Raw genomic sequence first — 26068 nt, 5'->3', positions numbered from 1 at the left:
CACGCGGTCTCACTGCTCCCCTGTCAGGTTGCACTGGCATCGTCATCAAGTCGCTAATCTGGCAGCAGAGAGGGCGAAGCAAGCCCGGCTCCTCAGAACGTATTCTGGCTGCGCCGGCGCCTAGTGAGCTCGTGAGGCTCTGCGAGCTGAAGAACTAAGCAAAGGTCAAGCACCGTGTCAACGTCCAAGTGCCAGACCGGTCAGCGCCGCTGAGGGGTAGTGCGCGCGGCGAGTGAGCACGCGGTGAAGGAAAAGGGTTCGCATCAACGGGCGGTGCAGGTGACTTTGGCTACACACTCTGACCGGCGCAGCTCACCGATGGTTCGCAGGGGCTGTCCGCCCCCAAGGCGCAAACTTGATGTGAGTTGGGCGCTGTGCTTCGGCCTTGCTACAACCTGCAGGCGATGACGTAGCGCTACTGCCAAACGACAGTGGGACGGACCACCCCAGCCTGCAGGTGAAGTAATGCTTTGGTATCCGCGCCACTCGTAGTCTCTCTACTCACAACGTTTAACCCTGAGAAGACTGTTCGGCCAAGACAAGCGGACACACGCACAGTCATCCACGCCTTGGACCTTCCCGTTGTGCCGCTGCCCGCATTCGCGATAAATACGACAGGACAGCCCCGCCGCACCCGACCTGGTCTCTGATCACCTCCCCTACCCATTTTGTCCTGTTCTTCGCCGGCCCCTTGTATTCTTGATTGCGACTGCCTCACCACACTTGCCTGAGCACGACGCTCTTCGGTACGCTATGTCTGCCTACCCGCTCTCTTCCGCGTGCTGACATCAAGCTTTGCTTAGCCCGACCGAACAGCCCCGAGGACCCTGAACAGCTGCGCAGAGAGAGCCAGAGTACCCACCATGAGCGAGTACAGCTATGCGCCGCGGCGACACCGCGAGCCTGAGTACGTCACTGAAACGACGTACATCGAGCGCGGCGGCCGAGGCAGCGGACCAGTGCGCGACCTCGTCTACCGCCCCGCGCGGGAAGACAGCATCGAAGACATTCCGCGTGACTTCCCTCCAGGCACCGAGTACCGTCAGACAAAGTACCGCGAGGAGTATGCCCCGCGTCGCACCCGCTCCGTGAACCGCGGCTACGATGATGACCCGTACGACGATCGCCGCCGCCGCGACCGCTACGACGACCGCGACTCGTACGTAGACTCGTATGCTGGCGACCGTCCCAAGCCCCAGCGCCGCAAGTCCATTGTCGACCGCGCCAAAGATCTCGGCGAAGCTGCCGGCCTGGGTGGCGTCATTGCTGCAGTCACTGGCCGTTCGCGGTCGCGGTCGCGCTCCAGAACCCGACGTCACGACCGCGGCTATGACAGCGATCGCCGCTACGATGAGTACGACCGCCGCAGCAGCCGGTACGACTCGCGATCGCGCAGCCGCGACCGGAACCGCAAGTCGGAGAAGTGGGAGCAGGCTGCTAAAGCTGCCTTGGTGGCCGGTGCCGTCGAGGCCTTCCGTAGCCGCAAGGTTCCGGGAGCCTGGACTGGAGCCAAGGGCCAGCGTGTCGCAACTGCTGCACTCGGTGCTGCCGGTATCGACAGCCTCATCGACCGCAACCCCGAGCAGCACGAGAAGCGTCATGTCGCGGAATCTGCTCTCGGTGGCCTGCTAGCCAACCGTGCTGTCAATGGCTCTCGCTCCCGATCTCGCGCCCCTCGTGACGAGTCGCCCGGTGGTCGCTCCCGCTCGCGGTCAAGGTCCATCTTCAGTCGTTCGCGCTCCCGTGGTCGCTCTCGCTCTGCGTCTCGCGACAAGGAGGGAAATCCCATTGCGAAGATCGCCGGTACTGGCGCTGTCATCGCCGCAGGAAAGGCTCTCTACGACCGCGTGCGATCCAAGTCCCGTGGTGGTGGACGCTCTCGCTCCAGGTCTCGCTCGCGCAACAGGCGTGACCGCTCGCGTTCGTCCAGCGCAGACAGCTACGTTCCTTCTCGCAGGGGGAACCGTCGCTCATACAGCCGCGGCCGCAGTATGGATAATGGACACCAGTCGAATGACCCTTCTCGGGCTAACCCAGATCGCAGATTAGCGGCAGCAGGCGCAGGTGCAGGAGCCGGCGCGCTTGCTACTCAGGGAGCACACAGGAGCGTAGCTTCTCAGCGCGGCGGTGGCAGAGATGCTTCCAGCGATTCGTCTAGCACTACGGACATGGAGGAGCAGCGCAAAAAGCTTCGAGGTAAGGAACTCCTGACCGCGGGTCTCGCGACCGTGGCAACCATCCACGCAGCACACGGTGTCTACTCGTCCATGGTCGCCTCTGAGAAACGGCGCAAGCTTGTCGGTGAGGGCGAAATGACGCCCGAGGAAGCACGGAAACGCAAGTCAAAGAACATGCTCCAGGACGCAGCAGCCGTCGGCATTGCTGCCCTCGGTATCAAGTCTGCGTACAGCGAGTGGAAGGAGATGAACGAGCAAAGACACAGCGTGAAAGAGCTCGAGAGCCGCCGACGAAAGAGGAGAAAGCAGCGAGAGCGCCGTGAACGAGAGGCCCGCGAGAATGCCTTCTACGGCATGCAGAACCCCCAGATGAATGGTGCTAATCCGTACGCGTACCCTGTAGCTGCGCAACCGTATCCTACGACCAGCTATGCAGATGCGAATCCCTACGGCAGCATGCCGCCGCCGCCCATGGGCGCGCGGTACTGATGTCTTCCTTTGGCCACGCACATGAGATCCAAACGATTATTGCTAGGGCGGTGGTTTGCGACGATTGCACGGCTTTATACCTGGGCCCGTCTGAGGACCGGCTTTTCTTTTACTTTTTTTCGGTACTTTTTCTTTGACAAAGGATAATGAATGGATGCAGCGACGAGGCTGGGCGATGCTTAACGACACGACATTACGACTTGAACGATGCCATAGATACAAACATGCATTTCTCTGCGATCGATCCCACGTGCTGCGTTCCTGTGACTTGATGTGTGCGTATGAATCAGTTTTGCTGTTGCGATTGCGATTGCCCACCGCGCACTCTCCTTACTAAGTCACACGAATCTGCAGCACGCATATCTGGCCAGGTATCCCGCAGCGCTCCCTCCCTCCTCATCCGCCCCTCCCCAGACCCCGTGTCGCAGCCGCAAGTCCTCCCTGGACCCTGCGCGCAGACCCTAACCCTGCCTGACCCTGTGCGCGCCAAACTTCCGCGTCAGGTAAGAAGTGGCGGGGTGTGGGAAATAGGCGTGTAGGACCCTGACGGGGCGTGTAGGACCCTGACGGGGCCTTGACGGGTCTCGACGGGTTTTTTTTGGCGGGACCCTGGATCGGGGGGTGGGGGGTGGTGATCGGATCGGATTGGATTATAACTCTTTGACGACGAGGGCGGGTGTGTGTGTGTGCGTGTCAGCGCACGTGTGTGTGGGTTTGGAGGGTGGAGATTGAAGGTTGGAGATATAGAGACAAGGCGCTGGTGCGTGGACCGCGGGCGTGGTATTGCGGACTAAGTCTATGTGTCGGGATGGGCGGGTCTATGGGGTGTGTTCTATATGGCATCTTGCAAAGCGGTATTCTTTCAGATCTTCTCGTGTCGTCGTCTCATCATCCCTCATCTTCGAGGAGTCGCGTCGAGTCGACGCCTACCACCCCCCGCCTACAGTCACCGCCAGCCCGGCAACCCTCTCCATGTCGCTCACCTTCTTGCCCACGTCGCTCTCCACCTTCCGGTAGCTCGTGTACAGCAGCCTCCCGGCGTCAACGCCCGTGATGCGCGCCCAGTGCGCAACCACGTCCCTGACGCGGCGCCGGTCCACGCCATTCACGATGTCGATCAGCGCATCGGGCGCGTCCACCGCAGCGGCGGCGTCTGCATGCACGCGCTCCTCATCCGACTCCGAGTCCGACGCGGAGAAATACGCCTCGTCGACCCGAGCCAGCCACTCCTTCTGCTCCGCGGGCCCGGGCTTGACGGGCTCGCTGTCCGCGAGCAGCGCAGGCTCCTGCGTCTCGCGCGCCCGCAGCTCCGCGACCTCCGTGAGCTTGACCTGGCCGCCGCCGTTGGTGCAGCCGCCGGGACACGCCATGACCTCGACGTAGGCATAGTCCTTGGTCTCCGGGGCGGCCTTGCCGGGCGGGCGGCGCACGGCGCCCGTCTTGCCGCCGGGGAGGCGGCTCGCCTTTGCGGGCTTGAGGCGCCGCACCAGGTTCTGGATGTTGCGGAAGCCGTAGAAGCGGGCGGTGCGCAGGAGCGTGTCGGCGCCCAGCGTCAGCGTGTATTCGACGACGTCGGCGTTGCGGCCGCGCGAGACGGAGATTGTGGAGCCGGGGTGGGCGGTTTGGTAGGTTTGCAGGATGTGATAGAGGTAGCCGCCTGAGGTGCCCGCGTCTTGGGACTGGGTTTTCGGGTGGGATGGCGGGAAAAGGAAGGCGTCGAGGGTGGGGTCGGGGAAGGGGGTTCGGTGGGCGAGGGGTGTGCGGGGGAGCGAGGTGAAGGAGATGTTGCGGGCGGAGGCGAGAGAGAGGAGCTCGCGCGCGGTGATTACGCAGTCGACGTCGCGGACGGGCTCTGAGGGGTCGTGGCTGGGTAGCCACGCGGTGGATGTGAGTTCGCTGCGGCTGGCCTCGAGTTTCTTGTCGAAGCAGGGCATGATGGCAAGATGCCATATCTGCGAGGGTGCAATGTTGTATCGCTGACTGAGGACGGATTTGATGAGGGTGCCGGTGAGGGCTTGTGGTGACTTGAGGCGCGAGAGGTATGGGAGGACGTATGGATGTGTCTTCTCGGCGTAGCATATCCAGCCAGGACATGCTGATGTGAGGATCGGACCTTTCGGCGTGGTATCAATGGCGCCTTCGCTCCCGGGCTTCGCGATTGTCTTTGAGGTTTCTGGCGAGAGAGCCGTTGCTACTTCGTCTGCGGCCGCGACCAGACATGCTTCGCGCACCACGTCTGTGTCAATGACCCATGTAAATCCACTGCCCTGATTCCCCCCAGCCTTCACCCCAGAAGGCCCGCTCAGGAGTTGTGTAATCATATTCCCAGCTTCAGCCTCGCTCACATTGAAGACAGCCGCCAGACTTGCGCGCGCCTGAGGCGACACACTAGCAACGAACAACCTCCCCTCAGCATGGTGCCCGTTGCAGCCGTTGGTATGTGTGTGTCCATTTGCAACTCCATTTATTCCGTTCGTCCCGTTCTGCGCCAGCCACGGTGTGTCCAGCGACTTGTACGTATCCAGGGTAGACAGAACCTCGTTGTGCGACTGCAGCTGCACCAGCACAGCCTCGGCACTCGTCACGCACCCTGAGCACGCGAGGCAGTCTGTGAGCGATATCTGTGCGGGTGGCGGTGGTTCGGCGGCCGCGGCCTTCTCTTCGGTGGTGACTTCGTACGGGTTCTGGCGGCTGTCAGTATGCGCCGGGCGCAATTTGAGTGGCTCGTCGTACGGCGCTATTTTCCTCTTTCACCGGCAGTGTCTCGATGGGTTTTATGCACGCGACACCGGGCGATATGAAGTCATTGAGGTCGTCGGCGGAGAGAATCGCGCTCATGGTCGCGGGTAGGCGGGGGAGGGGTGGCGACGAGTTCCAGGATGCGACCGGCGCGGCTTCGCAGATGCTGTGCAGCAGAACACCCAGACAGCAGTGTTAATCCAAACACACAGGCTGGAACGGCAGGAAAAGAAAATTAGCACTCTGAACGTTGATATGTCATCCACGCCGAAGCGCGGAGAAGCCCAACTATTTCGCAGTCACGTAACCGTGTCTATCGATAAGGAAGGCCATTTCACGCCGCGGCTTTTGGCCTTTTTCCGCCACACTTCCCCGACACTGACCAATCGAAGGGCCGGCATTTGTTGGCACCTCACGTGCTCCCCCGACGCCTCTCCGCTCATGTGCTCGTTCCGACTTGCGCAATCGAGAGCTGGCGGATTGCTGTCGGACTGTCGGGCTTGCATGTGCTGTGATGAGCCAAAAGCCCCTCGCCCTCCAAGACAGTGCTGCTCGGCACTCTAATCACCGGCAGTCTACTGAATGCTGCACGAGAGGCTGACGGCCAGCGCGGGTAGTCTAGCAATCGCTCAACCTCAAGAACCCGTATCCCGCAGCTGACTGGACGGCCTCAAGACTCCAACTCCGGTACCCTACGCCCAAAGCGACAAGCCATCTCAATTCCCACCGGACCTCACGCAGCCCTGGATCTACATGCATGCAGCGGCCCGTCGCCCGTTGTGCAACCTTAGCCGAACCACACGCCCGACGTCAGCTCCCCGTCGCTGCCCAGACGGGGGCATCATGTAGGACCGCAAAACAGCGTGGAGCATCAGGCCTCGAAACCTTACTGCTGCCTCACTCCGGCGCTGCCGTGCCATTGTGTCCGTCCGAGTCGGCTGTATCCCGAAATTCTTGACTTTGGCCTCGCAGCCCATGGCAGGGGCACGGCATGCGCAAGCCCTCAGATCTGCGGCCGCCGTGCTACACCAGCCCCGCAGGCATCCCCATGGCGCGCGGCGCTCGCGGTGCGTCCAACACCACCGGCTTGCGTACGTGGACACATCAGGGTCCGAAGCGGGAGCACCGAGGCACGCCCGGATCCGCACCGTGAGCCACGATGCCGTTGTAGAGAGCTGGGCATCAATGAGCCCGGAGGAGTGAGGGGATCCTCGCCTTGCGAGGCTGGCCAGCCTCGCCGGCCATGCCATGCAGCCGGTGGGGCCCTGTCCATGCTCGCAGATGGCCACCCGGTGCTTGCCGGTTTCCGAGCCAGTCTGTGCTGGTGCGAGTGATGTGTCTGTGGCGTGCCTGTTCGCATGAAGTCATGAACCCATGTTGCCCTGTGTGACCTGGCGGTGAATGGATGGCTGATCAGGGAGGGGTTGTGGAGGGCCTCGGGCTTGGGTACGAATGGAGGGCCGTCCATGGAGGGGTCATGGCAGGTGCGTGGTGCGTTGTTCACGTACTGGCGTGGTTGGACACGCGTACAGCATTAACTTCAAAAGTGAATAGTGGCGAGTGCATCTCGTGATCACAAGACATTGGTTTGTGAAAGCTGGAGTTGGTTGGTGCCGCAATGCGTGCACCTTGAGTTGATTGATCTACTACAAAGGAAATTGGTTATGAACGGTCCAGCCGAGTTTCGACAAGACAGCGCAGTGGTATCAATCCAAATTCATCCGCCTGGAGATTCATCTGCCTCCGAGGAACTACCCAAAAATATACAGGGACCAGCCGGCGGTCGAGGAAGTAGTGTGTTGTCGCGCGAAGCGACATTAGGTGATTACAAGGAATGTCCAAGTTCCTCCGGGCGAGTAGTGGCAAAAAGACAAGAAACGAGAACCTGATTCTATAAACATGGAGTGTATGGTTGCCCGAAACGCAAGGAGAAGGTGGGGAAAGAAATGGAGTTGATCGCTCAACAGGACTAGCTATCTATGAACAACACCACAGACCCATCCGTGCACCGGTGGGACAGAACAAGGTACACCGTGATTCCCATCCTACCCAAAAACAAAAATGGAGATTGCGGGGGCGACAGTTTTGATGTAGTCGCCAAATGCAAAGTGGGTATCCGCCAGGAACAACGAAATGAAGCTGACAAGGAGAATATGCGCTGAACGGTCTAGCGAGGTATCTTTGACGAAAATGTTGCCCAGGTAAAACAGGGTGTAGAAGTGAGTGTCGGGATCCCAAAATTACCCCTAACCAAAACTGAGAAAACGACGATTTTATGCCGGTATGATACGATAATGTCCTCGCTAGATGAAATCAGAAATGCCGCCAAGGTATAGTATCCGATATAAACAGATGTAATGGTGTACACAACGGTTGTGCTAAGAGTGAGATGAGGCAATTCTGCGAGATGTGGAAAGCTGCCCTGTGGCGGAGGTGCCGCCACTTTTTGGCCTGTTGTGCACCGTTCCAGACGGCGACCGAAGCTCAATGTCGTGCGGTCGTAACCGAGGAGAGTGGTGACTGACGCAAGCAAATGCAAGCGATGGAATGTAGGCCGTTAATTACACTTGATATGTGATCCAAGGGGTTGAGAACGAAGCGAAAGATTTGCAAGTCGGAGGAACTACCGGTAGAGCGATTGCGTTGCCATCAGGCTCGCTGCTACATTGCTAGCCCAGTCAGAATCGTCCGGCGGTGTGGGCCATTTCGCGACGTTGTCGTTGTGAGTTGGTTGAGGTTTGGAGATGTCCATGGGCTTACTAGGTGTAACATGGTTGTTCTGGTTGAACGCACTGTTGCGATTGGCGGAAGGCGATGGAGTCAGATAAGACGCCGTAGGCTCAGTGTGAGAGTGGGCGTGGTGTGGTGTCTTCTGCGGGTTGTCCATCTTCTTCACGGCCGTGTGGGCAGAAGCGAGCACTTCACTGAGAAGCTCTTCCTCCTCGTTGGGGGTTTCGTACTTGTTGGGAGGGTTCGAAGGGTTCGACTTGCTTTGCACCGCGCGCCTGGTCCTGCTGGAGATGGGCTCAGCATGATGGGGCACGGAGTGGTGCCTCTTAAGTACCGGATTAGGTGCAACTCGCTGCTTTGCCGCGTTGTTCTCGACGGTACACCTCACGTGCTCGAGGGCCTTGTCCAACTCAGAATAGTCATGATTCGAGGTCGGACCTGCGGGGAGTGGTTGGTCAACGACCAAGGATGACCTAGCAGAGCCGGCCCATGGTGCACAGCCCACGTTGGCCTCGACATCGTCTGAGTTAGGCGACATGGGGGTTGGATAGCGTCCCGATAGGCGTCGTGCACGTTTGCGGAGGTGTGAAAAGAAGCTCTCCTTGTGGCCGCTTGCCGGAGACGCCAGTCCTGACTTACCCTCCAATGCTCGCTCTGCTTCCTGGCGATGAGCGTCTGCGTAGTGGTTGCCATGCGACGCGAGTGATAGCTGGCGTCCAATCTTAACTTTTCCCTCTTTATCGGCGGCGCGTACACTTGCTTGGGCATTGACTTCTGCGTGTAAAGGGGACACGGGCCGAATCGAAGGCAAGATGGGAATGGGAGCACCGTTGTTGGGCACTCCATTTGTCCACGTAGCTCGTTTAGCTGGATTTGGGCGTTGCTTGATCGATCCGCTGGGCTCGCTTGTGTTGGGCTGCGGTGATGGGCGAGGTGACATCTGCTGCACCGGGGTGACGTGCTGAGGAACTGCCGGGGCACTCTCGCGAGCAACCAGGGATCGACGCAGCCACGACGAAGTCTTTGATGTGATGCTGGGAGAGGCGTCGGGGGAGTCTTTGGTCGACAAGTCTGACTGCTTGCGACCTAGCAGGCGCGAAGACGATGACTTGAGACGGAGAGGGTCGACGGCGTTCTGAAAGTACTCGTGGGCGAGAGCCTGGGTTGACGTCGGCCTGTTCTTCGGGTCCCATAGCAGACACCATGTGACGAATTTCGCCAGACTGGCAGGCCACTGCGGTGTCTGCAGGATTGTGTCGATCGAGTGCGGAGCCATCTTGGGGAACGAGAAGCCCAGCTTCTGCGCAAGTCTGACACCATCCTTCCATTCACCGCCGCCGACAGGTTGTCCGTGCTTGTTGACCCAGCCGCCTGGGCTGCCCATGATCTCGCATACTCTCCAGACTTGATCCACCTCGTTACCACCAGGGAAAAGCGGCTTCAGGGTTGCGATCTCAACTGCCATAGCACCAACTGCCCAGATGTCGACAGGAGCCGAGTACTCACCGGCGCGTAGAAGGACTTCGGGTGCACGGTACCATCGTGTCGATACGTATGTTGTGTAGGGGAGCTTGGAGTGTGTCTCTCTTGCGAGTCCAAAATCGGCAATCTTGATGGTGTATGCCGGAGGTGTCGATGGAGGAGTCATCATTGCTGAGTATCGTCGGAAAGGATGCGACGAGTCGTTCTGTTGCGATGTCGAGACGAGGATGTTCTCCGGCTTGATGTCGCGATGGAAGAACTCGCGGGCGTGGATGTGCTCGAGACCAGCGAGAATCTGGAAAAGGATGCTCTGTACACTTGAGGCATCTAGCGGCTTGTGGTCCCTCGCCTTCATCAGCTGGTAGAGGTTACCATCCATGTACTCCATGGCAATGTGAAGTCGTCTGCTGTAGGGGTCCAGGAATATGTCAAGAGCAGGCACTAGGTGAGGGTGCGGAGGGAGTGATCTGAGGAAGATGACTTCTCGCAGTTCCAGACAGCTTGAGAAAGAGTCGAAGGTCTTCTTCATTGTTTTGATCGCGACCTTTGACGCGTCAGTTGGCTGTCAACATGGATTGCATGCGCAATGCAGCACTTACCAATGTGCCTCGACGTGCGATGTGAGCGCCGGCAGTTCGGACGCGTGCGAGAGCAACGCTGCCAAAGCTACCGTCACCAATCTCTTTCATCACTTCATACCTCTCCTCGAGAGAGGCCCACCCATGGGGTAGTTCTCGCGACTCTGCGTGCATTGTGAATGTGCTGTGAGTCGTTCAACGATTCTGTGATACACAGGACTGTGACGCGTTAGACAGATGCTTTGTGAAGACAACTGATGAGCTCACCAAAGGGTAGTCCTGGAATGGTTGACTGGATCGATCGATATGGTCTAGTTCATCTCATGCAGAGGGTCGTAGTATCGGTGGTGGCTTAAGGTGGTCGACTTGGGTCGAGGTCGAGTTTCGATGGAGGGGGAGGGGGAGTCCAGTGCGTATCAGAGGGTTTGGAGGGCAACAGCAGCAGGTGTAAGGGTCCAGGTGATGCAGGTGCGGGAATGTCGAAGAAATGAGGGACGACGGTTGGAAAAGGGCTGTGGAGACACGCCCGGGACCACGGTAGGCGGGTAGTATTCCGTGAGTTAGGATGTTCTAGTGAGCTTGATCAGGTATGACTTTGTGACCATAGCGCAAATGGCTTCGTGATCAGTCAGGGAAGGTTGGGTTGATCAAAGCTTCGGGGGCTAGAGGGAAGTGGATTTGGCCGACGAGTGAAGCTCATGAAAGGGTGGCCTGGTCCAGTGGTTGCGATCGGGGTGGTTGACGGCGAGGCGGGCTAACGCGAGACAGGCGTGATTGACGGGAGGTGACAACACGAGCAGAAATGCGCCGGCAGCGGGAGCCTTCTGTGATTGATGGACCGTTCTTTTTAATGAGAGACAGGAAGGGTGCGAAAATGGGCCTTTGCACGAATCGTCGAGCTAGGCCAGACGGGAAATTAGGGTGGAAGGGGCGCTCGGGGAGCGTTGCGAGGCGTAATAATGAAGATCAGAGCACCCAGTCAGGCAAAGCCCGGTTCAAGGCCAGGAGCCGGTCTGTTGCTGTGGTGAAGGCGGTCGCAGATGCGTGCGCTGGCAGCCAGTTCTTCGCGGCCCAGATGAAGTGGGTTGACGCGGACGGCTAGCGAGCGAAACACTGGTAAGTGGCGGCAAGGGCAGGGTGAGCGGTGAAGTGCAGAAGCATGGCGAGGGCACAACAGTGTTTTGGTGATTCTGGCAGAGCAAGATGCAAGTGTGGCGGCCAGCAGATTGAATCGCGCGAAATGAGAGCAGGACCGTCTTGAGACGGGGGCTGACTGTCAACAGGCTCGGGCGTGTAAGGGAAGGCGCGATGAAAGTTGCAGGGGCGCTCGGTTCACTCGGTGCTCGTTTCGGCAAGGCGCTTTCGAGTGCCAAATCGAACGCGTCCGACGCCAGCACGCATACCTCCTAGGCTCTGCGCGCGGCGACCATTGGCCCCCTACGCGGCGGGCCGCCCCCTTTTGCAACATTGTCACGATCCTCATAGGTTGGGCAGCTGTGCGGGCTGCTTAATTCTCTCGACATTTATGTGTCAGCACGTGACGTTCCTCGTCGCCGATGCAGCCAAAATTATCCACTCCAGCATATGCATTAGCACGCACACGTCTTATGTACGCCCACGACTCTCGCTCACCGCACGAAACATAGCCTCACCCCCAGCTCACGACCCGCGCCGCCAGCAGATCGCGCGCCCTGCCACCAGGATAGCACGCGGCTCGCCTTGCCTGTGTTTGTTCTTGTGCGCCGAAGCAGAACCTGGCCGTCGTAACCCCCCACGATTGGCCTCTGTCGGGCATGCGCATGAAGGTCAGGCTGTCATTTCGCTGGGGCAACCACGTTTCGTCACGCTGCCGGCCCCTTTTCCGTTTCCTGACTTGCACCGACAGCCACTAGGCCCTGTTTTGAGGCAGGTTCCTGAGCATCCTGCAGCCTTACCCCATTGGCCGTCACCTCTAGCGCCGTCAACTATTGGCGAAGAGGCTTTATCGGCACCGTCAACGTGGTTTCGCTGTCGCGGCGTGCTTCTAGCGCACCCGCGGCATCCCGGAACGGCCTGGTGAGAGAGCGACGTGCATTCTGCCAGAGCTTGGATCATGGAGTGGGGAGATGGGATATTGCGACCGCCGCCGATGTGTCCATCATGGGCATACAGAAGTTCACCCGTCCAACACCATGATCATGGGGTTTGTTTGATCGCTAGGAATCCTTGAGCGGACGACGCCGTTGTCGTCATGCTGGGCTGAAAGTCGGCTGAAGATGCAGGGCAAACGGGGAGTGGAGAGCCTGACGTGCCGTGTTACCACGCCGCGATCGACGAAACGATAGCAAGCTCAAGGGCCAACTCTATACCGCAGCAGCATCGAGCATCTGTCCATACGGCAAAGTTGCTCCAAAAACACTGTCAACATAGTGCCCCAAACGGACCGCGCACGGCGAGCAGAGTTTTTGCAAATCCACCTCGCCAGGCGCGCCGAATTGTGCTCTGCCGGGCGCAAGTGATGCCGTGTGATGGGCCGTCCGCCTTCCGCTGTCACCATCAGACCTTTGCGGAAGACTCCGAGATGCCGACGTTCCATTGATCAAGCCCATACAGCCAGCGACAGGCGTCTGCTATAATGTCGGGTGAACTATTCAATTAAAGGTTTACCTAATTGATCCCCTGATGCCACTCATCTTCCAGAAGGTTTCTCCCGCGTTGGAACCCCGTCACAGACCATCTAAATTGATTGCCGGCCCACTGTCACGACACCCACGGAAGCGCACAGGTATGTAAGCCCTGAAAGTACTCAAATCATCTCGGAGTTTGCAGTGGAGATCGGCTGTCGCAGCATCCTCGGTGCTAACATGGTGAACTTGACGCTTCTTGCGAAACCATCGGAGATACGGCTCCACAAAGGTTGACTCCTGTCACCGTGCAACGTCGATGTCCCACAGAACGACCTCTGAACGCTCGATATCAAGCACGACCCCGGATCTGCCAACCTCCCAACCGTCCCGGTGCATATAGCCAGGTCGGGCACCGATACCCGCCCAACGGGCCTATCATGGCCAATTCATCCAGTCAAAGCACTCCCTTGGTCCCAACATTGCCCTGAGTTGCTGCGCAAATCACCACCCGCGTTTGAAGAGGAAGTTACGCGGTAACATGGTCTCTCCCAATCTTGTTTTGCATCCTTGCTTGATGTCGTAGGCTGGCCTTTGCACATGACGATCACGTTTCTCCTCCACCAACCGCAATTTCCGTGGCTTCACAAGACGCACAGATGACCGAGCCACGCGCCACGATCTGGACCAGTGCTGTCACCCTTTAGAAAAACAGACACGACACACCCTCAGTAGTCCCTTGTCGGTCACGCGCCTACAACAACGGGACGGCGCAAGGTTCGGCCTCGGACTCGAAGGCTGCCTTGCACACCCCAAGTTATCAAAGCCAAGCACCAACAGTAGCGTCCTCGCGTCTCAAGAGATAGTCACACAGCCTCAGCGGCGGAGCAAGCTCGAGCAGAAGTCGATATTCTTAGCGGTACTGGGCACAAGGGCGGTAAGGCAAAAGCAAGTAGGTAGCTTTTGTGCGACCACGGTGCATGACAGTTGTCGTTCGAGCTATCCGCTCTGCCGATAACGGTTATATACACCGTGGCGCAGTAGCACCACCCGCGCGCGTTGCTTTTAGATGCTCGTCTTGTTTGTGATACGTCCGCACAACAGCAAATTAGCCGTATGTGACTCTAATTGGCCAGGATAGATAATTTCAATACTTATTCCTGACGCATCTGGCTCCATGCTGGCAGCGAATGACTTGCTCCCCCTTCATGATCCACTTCACCTGTATTTGTGACAGGCAGGTACTCCACTATCGACGTCCACATCAGCAATGGAAGACCTGGATGACTGCTTGCTCATCAATTACCAACATGCACGTCAGCCTCACCCACATCTACCCAGCCTTGCATCCAAACCGGTATGTCCGAATTGATACAGCACGCCGTCAGCAGTATTACCCGTACCTAAACACAGGCATGAGCACCAAAGCAGCGGAGACAAAGTGCTGGAGCGGACCGACGCTGGCGCTTACTGCATCTTGACCTTGCATCTGGCAATGCGCCCATTCTCAGCTCCCCCGCGTCAGCTCGTCACACACGGCAATACGCAAAAACCCCTATGCGGAGTACACATCACGTATCGATAGATCGTACATGGGCCTAATGCAGACGGCCCTCAGCACCTGTCGTCCCCGCACACGAAGCCCGCCGCCCACCAGCGACTGCAGCACGGCGAGCCCCGGCCGCTGGCAAGACAATACGCCGCATCGCCGCAGGCCCCGAGCGATACCTAGCCACTGCACTGCTCTGCACGGCGTGCGTCGCTCCAGCTCCACCGCGGCTCTGGTTCGCATCGCAAGCGACCGAAAAGCAAACCTCGCCTCCGACCCCACCGTGCTATCGATTCCTGCCTACCGACTGTGCTGTGCTGTGCGCATCCCGCCGCGTCGCCTCACCGCCGCGAACCCCCCCCCTCGTCTCCTGCCAGCCCTCGTCCCACTCCAGAGCACCCGCAGCGCGCTCCGTTGGCAGTCCCACCCGGCGCCGCCGCGCTCCGGGTGCCAGTTCACGCACCCCCACTGCACCACGTCACGGACACTGTGATGCGCGCGCGCTCGTGCTCGTGGCGACGTGGAGCCGGCGCAAGCGCGGTGCTCGCAGGCCGCGCTGGTCGCACGCCGCGCGGATCGCGGTGCGCTGTGTTTGTTGTGATGTGCGCCGACCAGACGCCCTTGTCTGTGCCTGTGCGTGGCTGAGATCGATCGCCGGGGGATGTGCGTGGCTTACCGCTTTCTCGGTGCTGGCTGCGCTGCTTGGACGCTGACCGGCTGGTATGGTATGGGATGCTGGGTATCTAGGTATTGCTAGGTACCTATTGCTAGGTATTGCTAGTTTGCTAGGCTCCGGTCAGAGACGGGCAGCAGAGAGCGGTGGGCGCGCATGCAGCGCAGTGCCCGAGGGAGAGGTTGGGAAACGCCCGTTCATGCGTCGTCGTGCTGTGCTGGTTGACCGCTCTTGTGAAGTCGAGTGCGCTAGCTCTCCCGAGGTGCCCCACTGAGCGCTGTCGAGCGTTGAGGAGCCGCAGTGGGGAACAACAAACAAAGGCAGGTGGGTAAGTGATAGTGCGGTGGAGGAGGCTGGTGACAGCAATGCAGGTGGGGCAAGGATTGAAGCGGTGATGATTGACACGTTCATGTACACTTGATCGAAAAGGTTTAGATGGTAAAACTCGAAGCAATTCATTGACTATATACACTACAACAAAGCTCGACGGTCCCACTCGTGTATGCGTAATCACTGTGGAGTCATCTGATAGAAGTCAGCAAGCCGGTCATGAAAAGGGCATGTTGACAAGAATTGGATGATTCGGGTGTCAGGTCTCCAAAGTGATGTGATGTTCTTCAAGGGGTATGCAGAAGATATACAGCAGTACATTGTCTTCCTCATGTAGGTGGGCGAAGGGAGCAGGCGTGTAGAATTGACTTACAAATGGTACAGCATGTCACGTGGGTGATCGTAAAAGTTCCCTGGGGTCATGTCGTCAGCGTAAGCTCGAACGAAAAGACTCGTCATTCTGTCGAATGAAAGATAAAAGTCCATCAAATGTTTCAGTCTGGATTGTGTTAGCCGGCGTTGTCTTCGAAAATGACGAGTGTGACATACCTCATTAAATCAGATTTGTTTAAGTGATCAGGGCGACGGCAACCGTTACGAAGCCGCCGCGTCACACAGTGTGAATATCAAATAATCATCATATAAATGATGGACCGTGGAAGAAAACAAGAGTGTCATACCTGCGAGATGGACGTTAGCAGATGTTTCGCAGCGGAGCGTCTCGCAATATAAGCACAGGGTCATGTGCAATGTAATCAGTGATGCTGTGTCAACAAGTACTTCTCCTTCCGACACCCACAGGTTTGTACGCCTGCTTTTTACGGATGCCGGTCAAAGAGTACGATCTGTCCGCCCGACGCATCGGTGGTCTCATCAGGAAAGGAATATGGGTTCGAGAAGGGACTTGGAGTCCGATAGGGAGTATGTACCTGAAGAGAACATGTCAGCTTCGAGTCTCAAATCGGATGTTATAAAACGGTGAATTTGAGCATAATCAGACAAGGCTGAAACTTAATTGCGTGATAAGATCGACATTGTATATTCAGGTCGAGGAATGCCTTTCCGAGTCACAGTATCATCACTATGCTTAGGGTTGTGGAGGGGGATTGCGAAGTGGGGAAGTCGTACCTTTTAAAAGAGAGATGCGAACTGCGCTGCGGGGAGTCTAAAAGCAACAAGAAGCTGAGACACAGTTAGTTGGTTGATCAGATGCGTAAATATGAGCAAAAGTAGCGCTGTGCTGTGTGCATCATGGTAAAATTGTATAAATGGTAGTCCTTCATGATTGATAGGAATTGGATTGTTCGTGTTTGGAAATCTTCTGCGGGCGCAACTGGAGGGAGTAGCTTACCATGTACTACAGTCGAGAACGCATGGCTGCGTTAGTGAGAACCAACCAACAAGAACGCGCGCATGCAAAGCGCGTTGTGTTCGTGTTGGTGGTTGTGGTGAGCGTTGGTTGCAGCTGCCGAAAATTTGGGCTTGAGCAAGAAGCGGGCCGTTCATTTCGCCGCGGACGCTTACGTAACGCAGCTTCCAGCAGCAGCAAGATGGTCACCCAAACCTCGACTGTGAGATTTGACTTGCAGTTATCCTTTGCATGGTAACTTCATTCGCATAATTAAACTGCCTGTATCCACATGATGGTCATTTCAGACGTCTACCCATCGCGAATGCATGAAAATAATCACTGTCAACTACATTGTCACAGCAAGCAGTTGGAGGTCACTTATAGGCGCCAACTCATCAAGGTTTGAACACATTTGGCCTCACTTTGGCAAACAAGTTTAGTGTATCGTGCTTGCAGCGTTTCCACGCCCAACACTTCATAAATCATCATTCATCTAAACAACACCGGCCAGTACCCACCTCCCCTACTGCGCCAGCTTCAACAACCCCTTCTTCTCCAGGTACTGTGTAATCTCAGCCACCGCCTCCTCGACGCTCTTCTGGTCGCTCCGGATGTAAATCTCCGGGTTCTCGGGCGCCTCGTAGGGGCTGCTGATACCCGTGAACTCCGGGATCTTGCCTGCGCGCGCCAGCTTGTACAGGCCCTTGGGGTCGCGCGCCTCGGCGACTTCGAGCGGCAGGTCGACGAAGACCTCGATGAACTCGAGCGGCGCGTCGTCGCCCTTGACTTCGGCGTGCAGGGCGCGTGCGGTGGCGCGGTCCGCCGCGAAGGGCGAGATGAAGGAGGTGATGGCGATGGTCGAGGAGTCGGCGAAGAGCTTTGCGACCTGGGGACGGGATTAGTGGGTGCGCTTTGACTGGCTTTGGTGTGAGAGGTGCTGCTGTGGGCGGGAACTCACCTCCGCGATGCGCCTGATGTTCTCGTTCCTGTCCTTCTCGCTGAAGCCGAGGTCCTTGTTCAGGCCGAAGCGCACGTTGTCGCCGTCGAGACGGTAGGATGCGAAGCCCAGGTGCAGCAGGTGCTGCTCGAGCGCTGTGGCAATGGTCGACTTTCCAGACGCAGAGAGACCGGTGAACCAGATGGTGAAGCCAGGCTGCTTGCGGAGTGTGTTGCGCTCAGCGCGCGAGAGCGAAGGGTGCCAGGTGATGTTGCTGTTGGCGTTCAGTATATTTCTACTTCCGTTTTGGGCCGAAGCATGAAATGGTGGGGGTTTGGCGGGGTACTCACGTCGCCATTTTGCTGAGCTTACGGTTGGGAAATTAACGGGGAAGATGTTGAAAGTAGATTGAACAAGACAGAATGCAAAGGAGCTTTGAGCTTTTAGTCAATGCCAGTCCTGATCACGCTGATTGCATGCGTACCCAAATTCTCGGTCTCTAGTGCAGATGACGTGCCCGCGCCGACCCGCCATTGATCGCCGGTGATGCGACAGCCCGTACCTTTTCGTCTCTCGCCCGACAGTATGTGGAAAAGTCGCACCGCGTACAGCCAAACTTCTTCGTGCGGCTCTGACAAACAAACGCGGTTGAACGAGTATGTACACATGACAGATATCACAAAGACGAATTGCCACCAGTGCTGTGAGCTGTCAACCAGGCCCAACAGCCTCATAAAGCGACTCAAAGTGGATGCAATATAGGTGTAAACAAAATCGATTCTTCAAATGCTATCGTCATGTGACCGTGCTACTAGAGCAGTGCCATGCCGTCGTGTACTTCATCAATGCCTTCGAAAAGATTAGAGCATATGTCAAGTCTGTCCCTCCTCCACGAATTATGTCGTATCCGGACTATCTCCTCCCACCAAACATTGTATACATTAAGAAGTAAAGCGGGTATGGGGTATGGGGTACGCAGACGCGCAAAAATGCAAATGCAAAATAATGGAACAAAAAAGTACTTGAAGAGGGGGTATGTGGCGAGTATGTTTGACTCTTACATGACCCCAAGGGAGAAGTTGGGCAAAGTAGAAGACCCAATTGGAAAGAAGCATCCAGAACATGTCATCCATCTCAAAACTAAGTCGACATGGTGACGGAAAAAAAGTGTATCAGGGTATGAAACGCCATATACCAATGCGCAGCAAAGTGAAAATATACGACATGAACTGTGCTGCAACCTCAACGAGCTTAGAAGCAGTTCAAGGTGCCCTTCTTCTTATTCTTCTTGTTGGCGTCGTTGAGGGCAGCCATACGAGCCTCAAGGTGTGCGCGCTCTGCCTCAACGCGTAGACGAGCGTTGCGCTCTTCTTCGACAGCCTGGAGAGAGTGTCGTGTAGCGACCCGCTCTTTGCGCATGGCGTTAATCTCTTCCTCTAGGCTAGCACACTTCTTCCTGTACTGATCCAAATCGCCCTTGGTCTTTTGACTGGACGATTCAAGGTCGGTCAGTGCGTCTTCGAGAGTAGCTGTCAGCTGCTTCTCGGCAAACAAGTGCTTTTCAATAGTGCGGATCCGAGCTTCTTGATCCTCCACCAGCTGAGCATGTGCGATGTCCTTACTCTGGTGACGCGAGGACGGCGGGGAGGGAGCGTGTGTTTGATGGGGAGGAGGACTGTTGGGCGGAAGAGGAGGCAGCGGGATGGCCGGAGGTGGGGAGGGTAGAGACATGTTCAAGCTCTTACGACCGTTAGAGTTGTTAGAGTCGGATCTCTGCAGATCTTCACGAGGATCCATGGACATTCGAGCAGAGTTTCGCTTGGCTGCGACTTGCGACTGTAGACTGTTAGTTGCGATCCACGTCATGAAGAGAAAAACTTACTTCAAGGAGGACAATCTTGGCCCGAGAATCCTCAAGATCCTTTTCAAGTTGTTCGCGATGGACCACAACATCCTGAAACTCACGACTGCGCTCTGTCTGAAGAGCAGACAGACGATTGTTGGCAGCTTCATGCTGATCCCAGTTTTGATTGAGTTGATCCTCCAACTCTTGAACCAAACGGGAGCTCTTGCGTTCTTTGTCACTGACACGCTCGAGCTCCTTGATGGTCTCGGCGTTAAGGGTCTCGAACTCCTTCATGTTGTCCCTCAGAGTTTGAGTCATCGTCTTCGACTCTAACAACTCGACTTTAGCTGCCTCGAGATCATCAAGAGCTTGGTCCATGCGTGCTGTGAGCGATTTACGGGCCTCGACTAAAGCCTCAACTTGTGACTGCACTTGATCAACCTCGACTTCTTGATTCAAAGCGCTAGCGACACCCCGCAGAAGGGTCTCCAAATCGTTTTTGGCTTTGGACAGATCGGTTTGGAGTATAGTGTTCGACTCTTGGTGAGTTGTGAGCTCGGAGGTCAACTTCTCGAGCTCGGCTGCATGAGACTTTTGCAAGGAGTCCATGCCCTGCTGGTGGTACTCAATGGCAGACTTGTGCTCCTCAATCTGATGCTCAAGGTTGGCAACGAGGGACTTGTGAGTATCGAGCTCTTTCTCAGTCAATGCCCTAGCCTCGGAGTCTTCCTCCACCTGCTTGATGATGTTCGCATGCGAATGTTCGAGCTCAGCTAGACGGGCTGCATTACTACCTGCGGTCGCTTTGTGCTCGTCAACCTGGTTCTGCAAAGCAGCCACAAGCTCTGCATGCCTAGTCCGCTCTTGTTCGAGTGCAGCCGATGCTTCAACACCCTTGGCATCTTCTAACTCGGTCAGTCGAGCAGTGTGATTTGCCTGGAGCTGTTCCATGGCAGACTCTAATTCTCGAACGGTGCTAAGATGTTGCTTTTCGGACGCTTTGGTGGCTTCGATCGCCTCAAGGTGCTTTGATTGCCATTGGGCAGCCTCATTAGATAGGCTGATCAGCTGTCGATGACGCGTCTCATTGTCGGTCGCAACAGCATCACCCTCAGCAGCGTCAGGTAGTTCGCGAGAAGACGGCGCTTCGCTCGAAGACTCCGGCGATCTTGCCGAGGCCGTGAGGAGGGCCACCTGCTCCCGCAAGGCAGACTCTCGCTGGGCATGCAGATTCTTTAATTCTTGCATCTGCTCTTCGTTTTGCTTGATCTGATCTTGCATGGTAGCAACGATAGATATGTCCAGGGGGGTGGAGGCCTTGAGGCTGGACCTCTCCTTCGTCAAGCCACTGATCAGGGTCATCTTACCCTCCATCTCCTTTCGTACTGAGGCAACTTCAGACTCGAGCTCTTGAACCCTCTCAGATCTGGTGTTGAGTTCTGACAGGATTGTACTCAGGTTGTTCTCGAAAGCAAGGCCAGGTTCTTCATCGAGCTTGTCCAATGCCAGATTGCGGAGAGAATTGACAGCACGGTTAGAGCGGTCGTTTGAAAGCAATGCTTGACTTGACTTGCGGCGGATCATGTGGACTGACGGAGAGCTGGGGCGCGCAGTCAAATGAGCCCTGGTCACTTCGGATTTCAGCTCCTCAACATAATCCAATGCGTCCTGGTGCTGCTCTTGCAGGTCCGAGTAATCCCGCTTGAGCTCAGCGACACGCTCTTCCTTCTCGCCATGAAGTAACTTCAATGCCTGCAGCTCCTGGACAAGCAGTGCTTTAGGAACGGAGGTTCCACTGTCAGTGGAAGCGATCGACGGCCGGCGAACGTCAGCCTCAGTGGCATCCTCAGGCGTAGTATCGTTGCCAGACTCTGCTGACAATAACTCCGAGGACAATGCACGCGACGACAAAGACTGTTCGAGCTCCTTGTTGAGGTCGTTGGTTGCGACGTTGCCTAAAAAAGTTGACGAACGGGAGGATCCATGGCGCGCTTCGTCTACGGTATCTTGAAGGGAAGCCAGGGTACGTAGGGCTTCTTGATATTTGCTCGCGAGCTTCTCGTAATCTTGCAATGTTCCCTCATGTTCGACTCGGAGATCGAAAAGCTCTTGCGTGACAGAGTCGAGCTTGTCATGAACGAACCTGGATTGTGCAGGGCTTGACGGCTCTTCCAGGCCGCCATCTGCAGCAAGGCCTTGGACCGAGATACTTCGAATCGAGCGGCCATCCTCCTGAACTGCCAACTCGCTCTTGCCGCTTGTGGCTCCTGCTGTAGTAGGGCGTTCGGAATCGTCTTCCTCGGCAATGGCATCCACCGTAGAGCTGAAGTGACGAGCACCTTCAAGGGTGAATTGTCCACCACCAGACACTCGCTTCTCGATGAAGGGGTCGCTGGGGCCTCTGCTGTGACCGTTCGTCGAGACTTCCTCTGGTTTGGCGTCCAGTTGGCGGACGGTATCAAGCTCGTACAGAAGATTATCCAGCTTGCCAATGCTCCGCTGCCTCTCGACGACGTGCTTAAGGCGCTCGATCTCACGAGTCATGACTTCCACTTCTTGCTCATTCTCAGCAAGGCGCTCTTCCAAGGTAGATATGTAATCCTCGCAGCTAGACTCGTTCTCTCTGGCCTTCTGTAACTTATCGCGCAGGTCCGTGATAGTGGTGTCAGTCCTCTCTACACCGGTGACAGAGTTGTCAATCTGTCGCTCGAGTGATTTGACGTATTCCTCGTTGCTAGCATCACGTTCCATGGCCTTCTGCATACGGGACTGCAGCTGGTGATTGTGGCTTTCGAGCAGCGAGATGCGAGCCTCTCGCTCTAGGAGTTCGCTTTCTTGTCCAGACATAGAGGTTCGCGTGTTCGAAAGAGAGGATTCTAATGCTTGGATCGTCTTTTCGTACTCCAAAACTACATCTTCAACGGCGTCTGCGAAAGAATTGGACCTCTTCAGACGCTCGAGCGCAGTATCACCAACAGTGCCCCGGAGTATGGGGGTGTCTGCAGCATCATCGTCCCTTACTCTAGAGATCTCGGCAATCAGCTTTGAGTGACGGAGACTAAGAGCGGTGTAATTTTCCTGGAAATCGAGCAGCTGATTTTGGAGTTCCATCTCGCGCTCGTACTGTTGACTGGCGCGTTCGCTCGGATCCGGGTTCGTTCGGCTGGTGTTTTGGGAGAGCCTCATCTGGTCCCTCAAGAACTGAACCTCATTTCTGAGTCGCTCAATCGTCGCCTGCTTGTCGCTATCGTCGTGGATCTGCTGGATCTGTGGCTTGATCTGGATCGCACGAGCACGCTGAGCATACTGTACTGTGTTCAGCGATTCGCTGAGATGGAATTCTGCCGGGTTTATGCAAGCAATCATGTATGTGATGGCGTTGCCACCCAAGGAATCCTGGAGCAGTCGTGTGAGGCGCGAATCTCGATAAGAGATGTGAGCATTGTGGTGACGCGAGGAGAGCTGGGAAATGACCTTGCCCAAGCTTGCTAATCCAGCGTTGATGGAAATGCCCTCTCTTGCCCTTTCCCCAGAAGCTTGTGTGTTCTTCAGCCTTTCGCTTCCCGCAAGATCCACAAAGTGCAGCTTGCTGTCAATCGTGACCAGGCTCTCGCCTGAGCCGGACATGGCTTCGAGAGGCACGGATCGGCGCTTGTCATGTTTCGCGGTGGGCGTGGACGAGGTCTTCTTTTGGACAAGGTTCAAGCTGAAGACAGCGTGGGAGCGCGAGGATTTTGCATTTTGCGCGGTCGCGTCAGTCTGGCGGATGGAAGAGCCAAAGTTGAGTGCGTTCAACAGATCGTCTACTGAGTTGATGGTGACCTGTGTGAGACCAGCGAGTATGATTCGACCCCCCGGCTCTTCACGGATAGCCACCTCAGGGCGTTGGGCGTGCGGCACTGTATCGGGGAGCAGGAGATCACGTAGCTGCTCGTTGTAGATCTGCACTTGTCAGCACCGCCGGTCTCTTGGTTGGTGGAGTGGGGCTTACCTCAACGTAGGTCGCGGTGAGCTGCCAGTTCTTCTTGGTGGAAGACTTGCTGGAGAAGTTGACTGAGCCCATGCTCGAAACACGCGAGTTGGGCGGGCGAATGCCTGATCCCGGCGGGCGAATGCTGGGTCCCTCGAGGGTTTCGTAGAGCAGTGCGGCTGCGCGGGGGATGATGCCCATGACCTGCGGGTTGTTCTGGTCGCTGGGCCCGGTGGTGCCCATGGTGTAGGACTTGCCGGCGCCGGACTGGCCGTATGCCAGGATGGACACATTGTAGCCCTCAATGAAAGAATTGACGCTCTCGGTCACGTACTCGAAGACGCCCTCCTGGTCTACGTCCTCACTGAAGACGCGGTCAAAGACGAAGACCTTGCGGCCGCCCGCAGCTGGATCGACGGCGAGACTCGAGGGCGAGGTGACGTGGCAGCGGGCGGAGCGGAAGCGCTGTGGGATGAGGTCGTACCCCGGGTCCTCCTGCTTCAGTTGGGGGCGCACGCGGACGGCTGTAGTGGCTGGTTAGCGGTGTCTCTGGCGGCGGTTCGGGGGAGGCGCTGGCCACATACCGACTTTGACGGCCGTCTTGGTGTCGTCGTCCGAGGCGCGGCTCCCGCCCATCTTGCTGCTCATGCTCAGGCGACTCGAGCTGCGGTTGGGGCGGATCATGGCGCTCGCCGGGCGTTTGCCGCGGGCGGCGGGCGACGTGGGCGGCGACTCCATTGCGGCCACGGCAGCGCCGGTCGTCGGGGGCGGGCGTGGTGTTGCGGTGCAACACAGCGGCGGCGCGGTTGCGTGGCGACAGGGGCAGGTGCAGCAGCGCCGGTCGCAGGGTCACGGTGGGGCCAGACAGCTCGCGGTCGCATGGGACAGGTGAAGGGGCGCGCAATGGTCCCAGGCGGTGCAGCAACGCGCAACTCAACTGCAGTCGACAGTGACGCACGAGCTTCAGCACAAGAAGAGCGCGGGAAGAACGAGCAATCGAGGCTGGGAGCCAGAATTATTTCTCGAACCAGCGCCGCGCACCAGATCCAATTGCACCCCTGGCCATGGCGGCATGTAGTCTCCCAGGGGAAGGCACCTGCACCGACTCTTTCAGGCGCACCTTCCCTGTCTCATGCAGGGCCAATTTCGCGCTTAGGGCATCTCGAATAAGCCACACCCACGCTTCGTGATGCTGCCCACCGCGCACCACCCGCTATGACCGTCCTGGCCGCCGTCGCCGTTGTGCAGCACGCGCCCTGGCCTTTGCACGCGCATCTTTGCTTCTTTCCTGGGGCAACGTCGCTTCACCCACCAGCTGCCGGCGTGGTGCGTGTGCGGCTCGACGTGTCTGCACCACTGTGCATGCCTGTACACGACTGTCCCGCCGCAGCTGCGCTGACCGTGGGCAGCTGTGGCACGCATCCTGTTTGGCCAAAACTATGCCTCTCTCGTCATCTGGCGTCGGCTGGCTGGCAGACGTTCGCCTTTGAGTTCTCATCTGCGCACCGTGCCTGCCACTTCGTGAAGATCCCAACGCCAGTCTCGGCGCTAGGCTATGTGTGCCGGAGGCGGCTAGACGGTGATCGTGTTTCAGAACTACCTTTGCTGGTGAGCCGAATCTCCTATTCATGCACAGCAAAGCTGCCGATATCCTGCTTCCATCATACAACGACTCCTGTCAGGGGCGCCGGGAAGATGTGACACAGCATACCTACGCGCTGCGCTGTCCAGCTTCTCAGCTGTCCGCTCAGCTGGCCCTGTCTGGCGCGTCAGTCCAAGTATGTCACCAAGCATATCCTGGCATTGCGCGTCGGACAAATCACACGTGTTGCCATGCGGAGAGATGGATTTCTGCTGCTGTGATTGGCTGTTGCCCAAACGGCGCCGCTTTCTATCCGGACGTGGTCAGACATCGGCGAAATAAGACCACTCTGTCGTTCACTAAGCTTTGCATCGCGAAGCCATTGCTCAACTTCAGGTCGCCCAGTCTGACATGTCGTTCCAAGTACGTATAATTTGTGCGTTTCGTACTATCGAAGCCAAAAACACGAGGACTGATACTGTCCAGTCGCTGTGACCCGAGCCACGTATTGCCTCACTACGACCGCCGAGAACACATCTTTCTCCAATCCGTGGAGGAGAATGCCACCTTCCCGTGTGTGGTGGTTCAAGGTTCGCTACCGAGTATATCGGAGTATAGTGCGGTGTACCGTGGTCATTGTATCGGCTGATCCAGTAACTTCCAGCCTAGCTTGTGTCTACGACACTTCCAGGTAAGACTGTTGTTGACATCCGCGTGGACCATCAAAAGCCCCCGGGGATCGCGGATCACTCGTCCAACCCCGCCATCGACAGCATGGTAGCAACGGAATGCTGTTTGATCCACCCGACCCGTAGACGTCACTCTTCAACGTCTCGCCTGAAATGGACCACAGCAACACCATTGCTATGGGCCGAGATGGAGAGCCAATTTCTGTCGACCTTCCAATCCTTTGCTTGAGACTTTCGATCGGAGTATTTTATGGTGAGGGGTAGCTATCCTACTTCAAACCCTATCATCGGCACCGGCCTCGGGGAGCGCGGAAGATTGTTGACACCAGGTGACGACTTCGCA

At 57.1% G+C, this 26068-nt stretch overlaps 7 protein-coding genes across 7 annotated transcripts; 2 read left to right on the top strand and 5 right to left on the bottom strand.

Annotated features, from left to right (window-relative positions):
• The first annotated feature begins 765 nt into the window (after window positions 1–765).
• On the top strand, window positions 766–2807 carry C7974DRAFT_62444 (uncharacterized protein). The gene has a single exon (XM_046146981.1). The coding sequence runs from the start codon at window positions 864–866 to the stop codon at window positions 2664–2666; it is 1803 nt and encodes a 600-aa protein (XP_045992929.1). The 5' UTR covers window positions 766–863; the 3' UTR covers window positions 2667–2807.
• Window positions 2808–3401: 594 nt separating this feature from the next.
• C7974DRAFT_62491 (cytosolic Fe-S cluster assembly factor NAR1) lies at window positions 3402–5708 on the bottom strand. Its single transcript, XM_046146982.1, has 2 exons — window positions 5400–5708; window positions 3402–5350 (listed from the first exon to the last, which is right to left on the bottom strand). The coding sequence occupies exons 1-2, from the start codon at window positions 5502–5504 to the stop codon at window positions 3593–3595; spliced, it is 1863 nt and encodes a 620-aa protein (XP_045992928.1). The 5' UTR covers window positions 5505–5708; the 3' UTR covers window positions 3402–3592.
• Window positions 5709–6061: 353 nt separating this feature from the next.
• On the bottom strand, window positions 6062–6862 carry C7974DRAFT_62406 (uncharacterized protein). Its single transcript, XM_046146980.1, has one exon. The coding sequence runs from the start codon at window positions 6653–6655 to the stop codon at window positions 6155–6157; it is 501 nt and encodes a 166-aa protein (XP_045992927.1). The 5' UTR covers window positions 6656–6862; the 3' UTR covers window positions 6062–6154.
• Window positions 6863–8028: 1166 nt separating this feature from the next.
• On the bottom strand, window positions 8029–10369 carry C7974DRAFT_319902 (serine/threonine-protein kinase MAK; the record flags this gene model as incomplete). Its single annotated transcript, XM_046138729.1, has 2 exons — window positions 8029–10161; window positions 10217–10369. 2 exons carry the CDS (start codon window positions 10367–10369, stop codon window positions 8029–8031), a joined length of 2286 nt encoding a protein of 761 aa, XP_045992926.1.
• A 3739-nt stretch (window positions 10370–14108) lies between these two features.
• C7974DRAFT_380143 (uncharacterized protein) lies at window positions 14109–15294 on the top strand (the record flags this gene model as incomplete). The annotated part of the gene is made up of 3 exons (XM_046140499.1): window positions 14109–14155; window positions 14406–15010; window positions 15119–15294. 3 exons carry the CDS (start codon window positions 14109–14111, stop codon window positions 15292–15294), a joined length of 828 nt encoding a protein of 275 aa, XP_045992925.1.
• A 1649-nt stretch (window positions 15295–16943) lies between these two features.
• Window positions 16944–18208, bottom strand: C7974DRAFT_403632 (Adenylylsulfate kinase-domain-containing protein). The gene is made up of 3 exons (XM_046142866.1): window positions 17989–18208; window positions 17660–17912; window positions 16944–17587 (listed from the first exon to the last, which is right to left on the bottom strand). The coding sequence occupies exons 1-3, from the start codon at window positions 17994–17996 to the stop codon at window positions 17225–17227; spliced, it is 624 nt and encodes a 207-aa protein (XP_045992924.1). The 5' UTR covers window positions 17997–18208; the 3' UTR covers window positions 16944–17224.
• A 191-nt stretch (window positions 18209–18399) lies between these two features.
• On the bottom strand, window positions 18400–24218 carry C7974DRAFT_428220 (kinesin family protein-like protein). The gene is made up of 4 exons (XM_046144589.1): window positions 24039–24218; window positions 23476–23978; window positions 19521–23426; window positions 18400–19474 (listed from the first exon to the last, which is right to left on the bottom strand). The coding sequence occupies exons 1-4, from the start codon at window positions 24190–24192 to the stop codon at window positions 18890–18892; spliced, it is 5148 nt and encodes a 1715-aa protein (XP_045992923.1). The 5' UTR covers window positions 24193–24218; the 3' UTR covers window positions 18400–18889.
• Between the last annotated feature and the right edge of the window lie 1850 nt (window positions 24219–26068).

This window comes from Boeremia exigua, assembly GCF_020726555.1.
Source record: "Boeremia exigua strain MPI-SDFR-AT-0100 chromosome Unknown C7974scaffold_12, whole genome shotgun sequence".
Lineage (NCBI taxonomy): Eukaryota > Fungi > Ascomycota > Dothideomycetes > Pleosporales > Didymellaceae > Boeremia > Boeremia exigua.
This window is presented reverse-complemented; position numbering and strand designations above follow the sequence as displayed.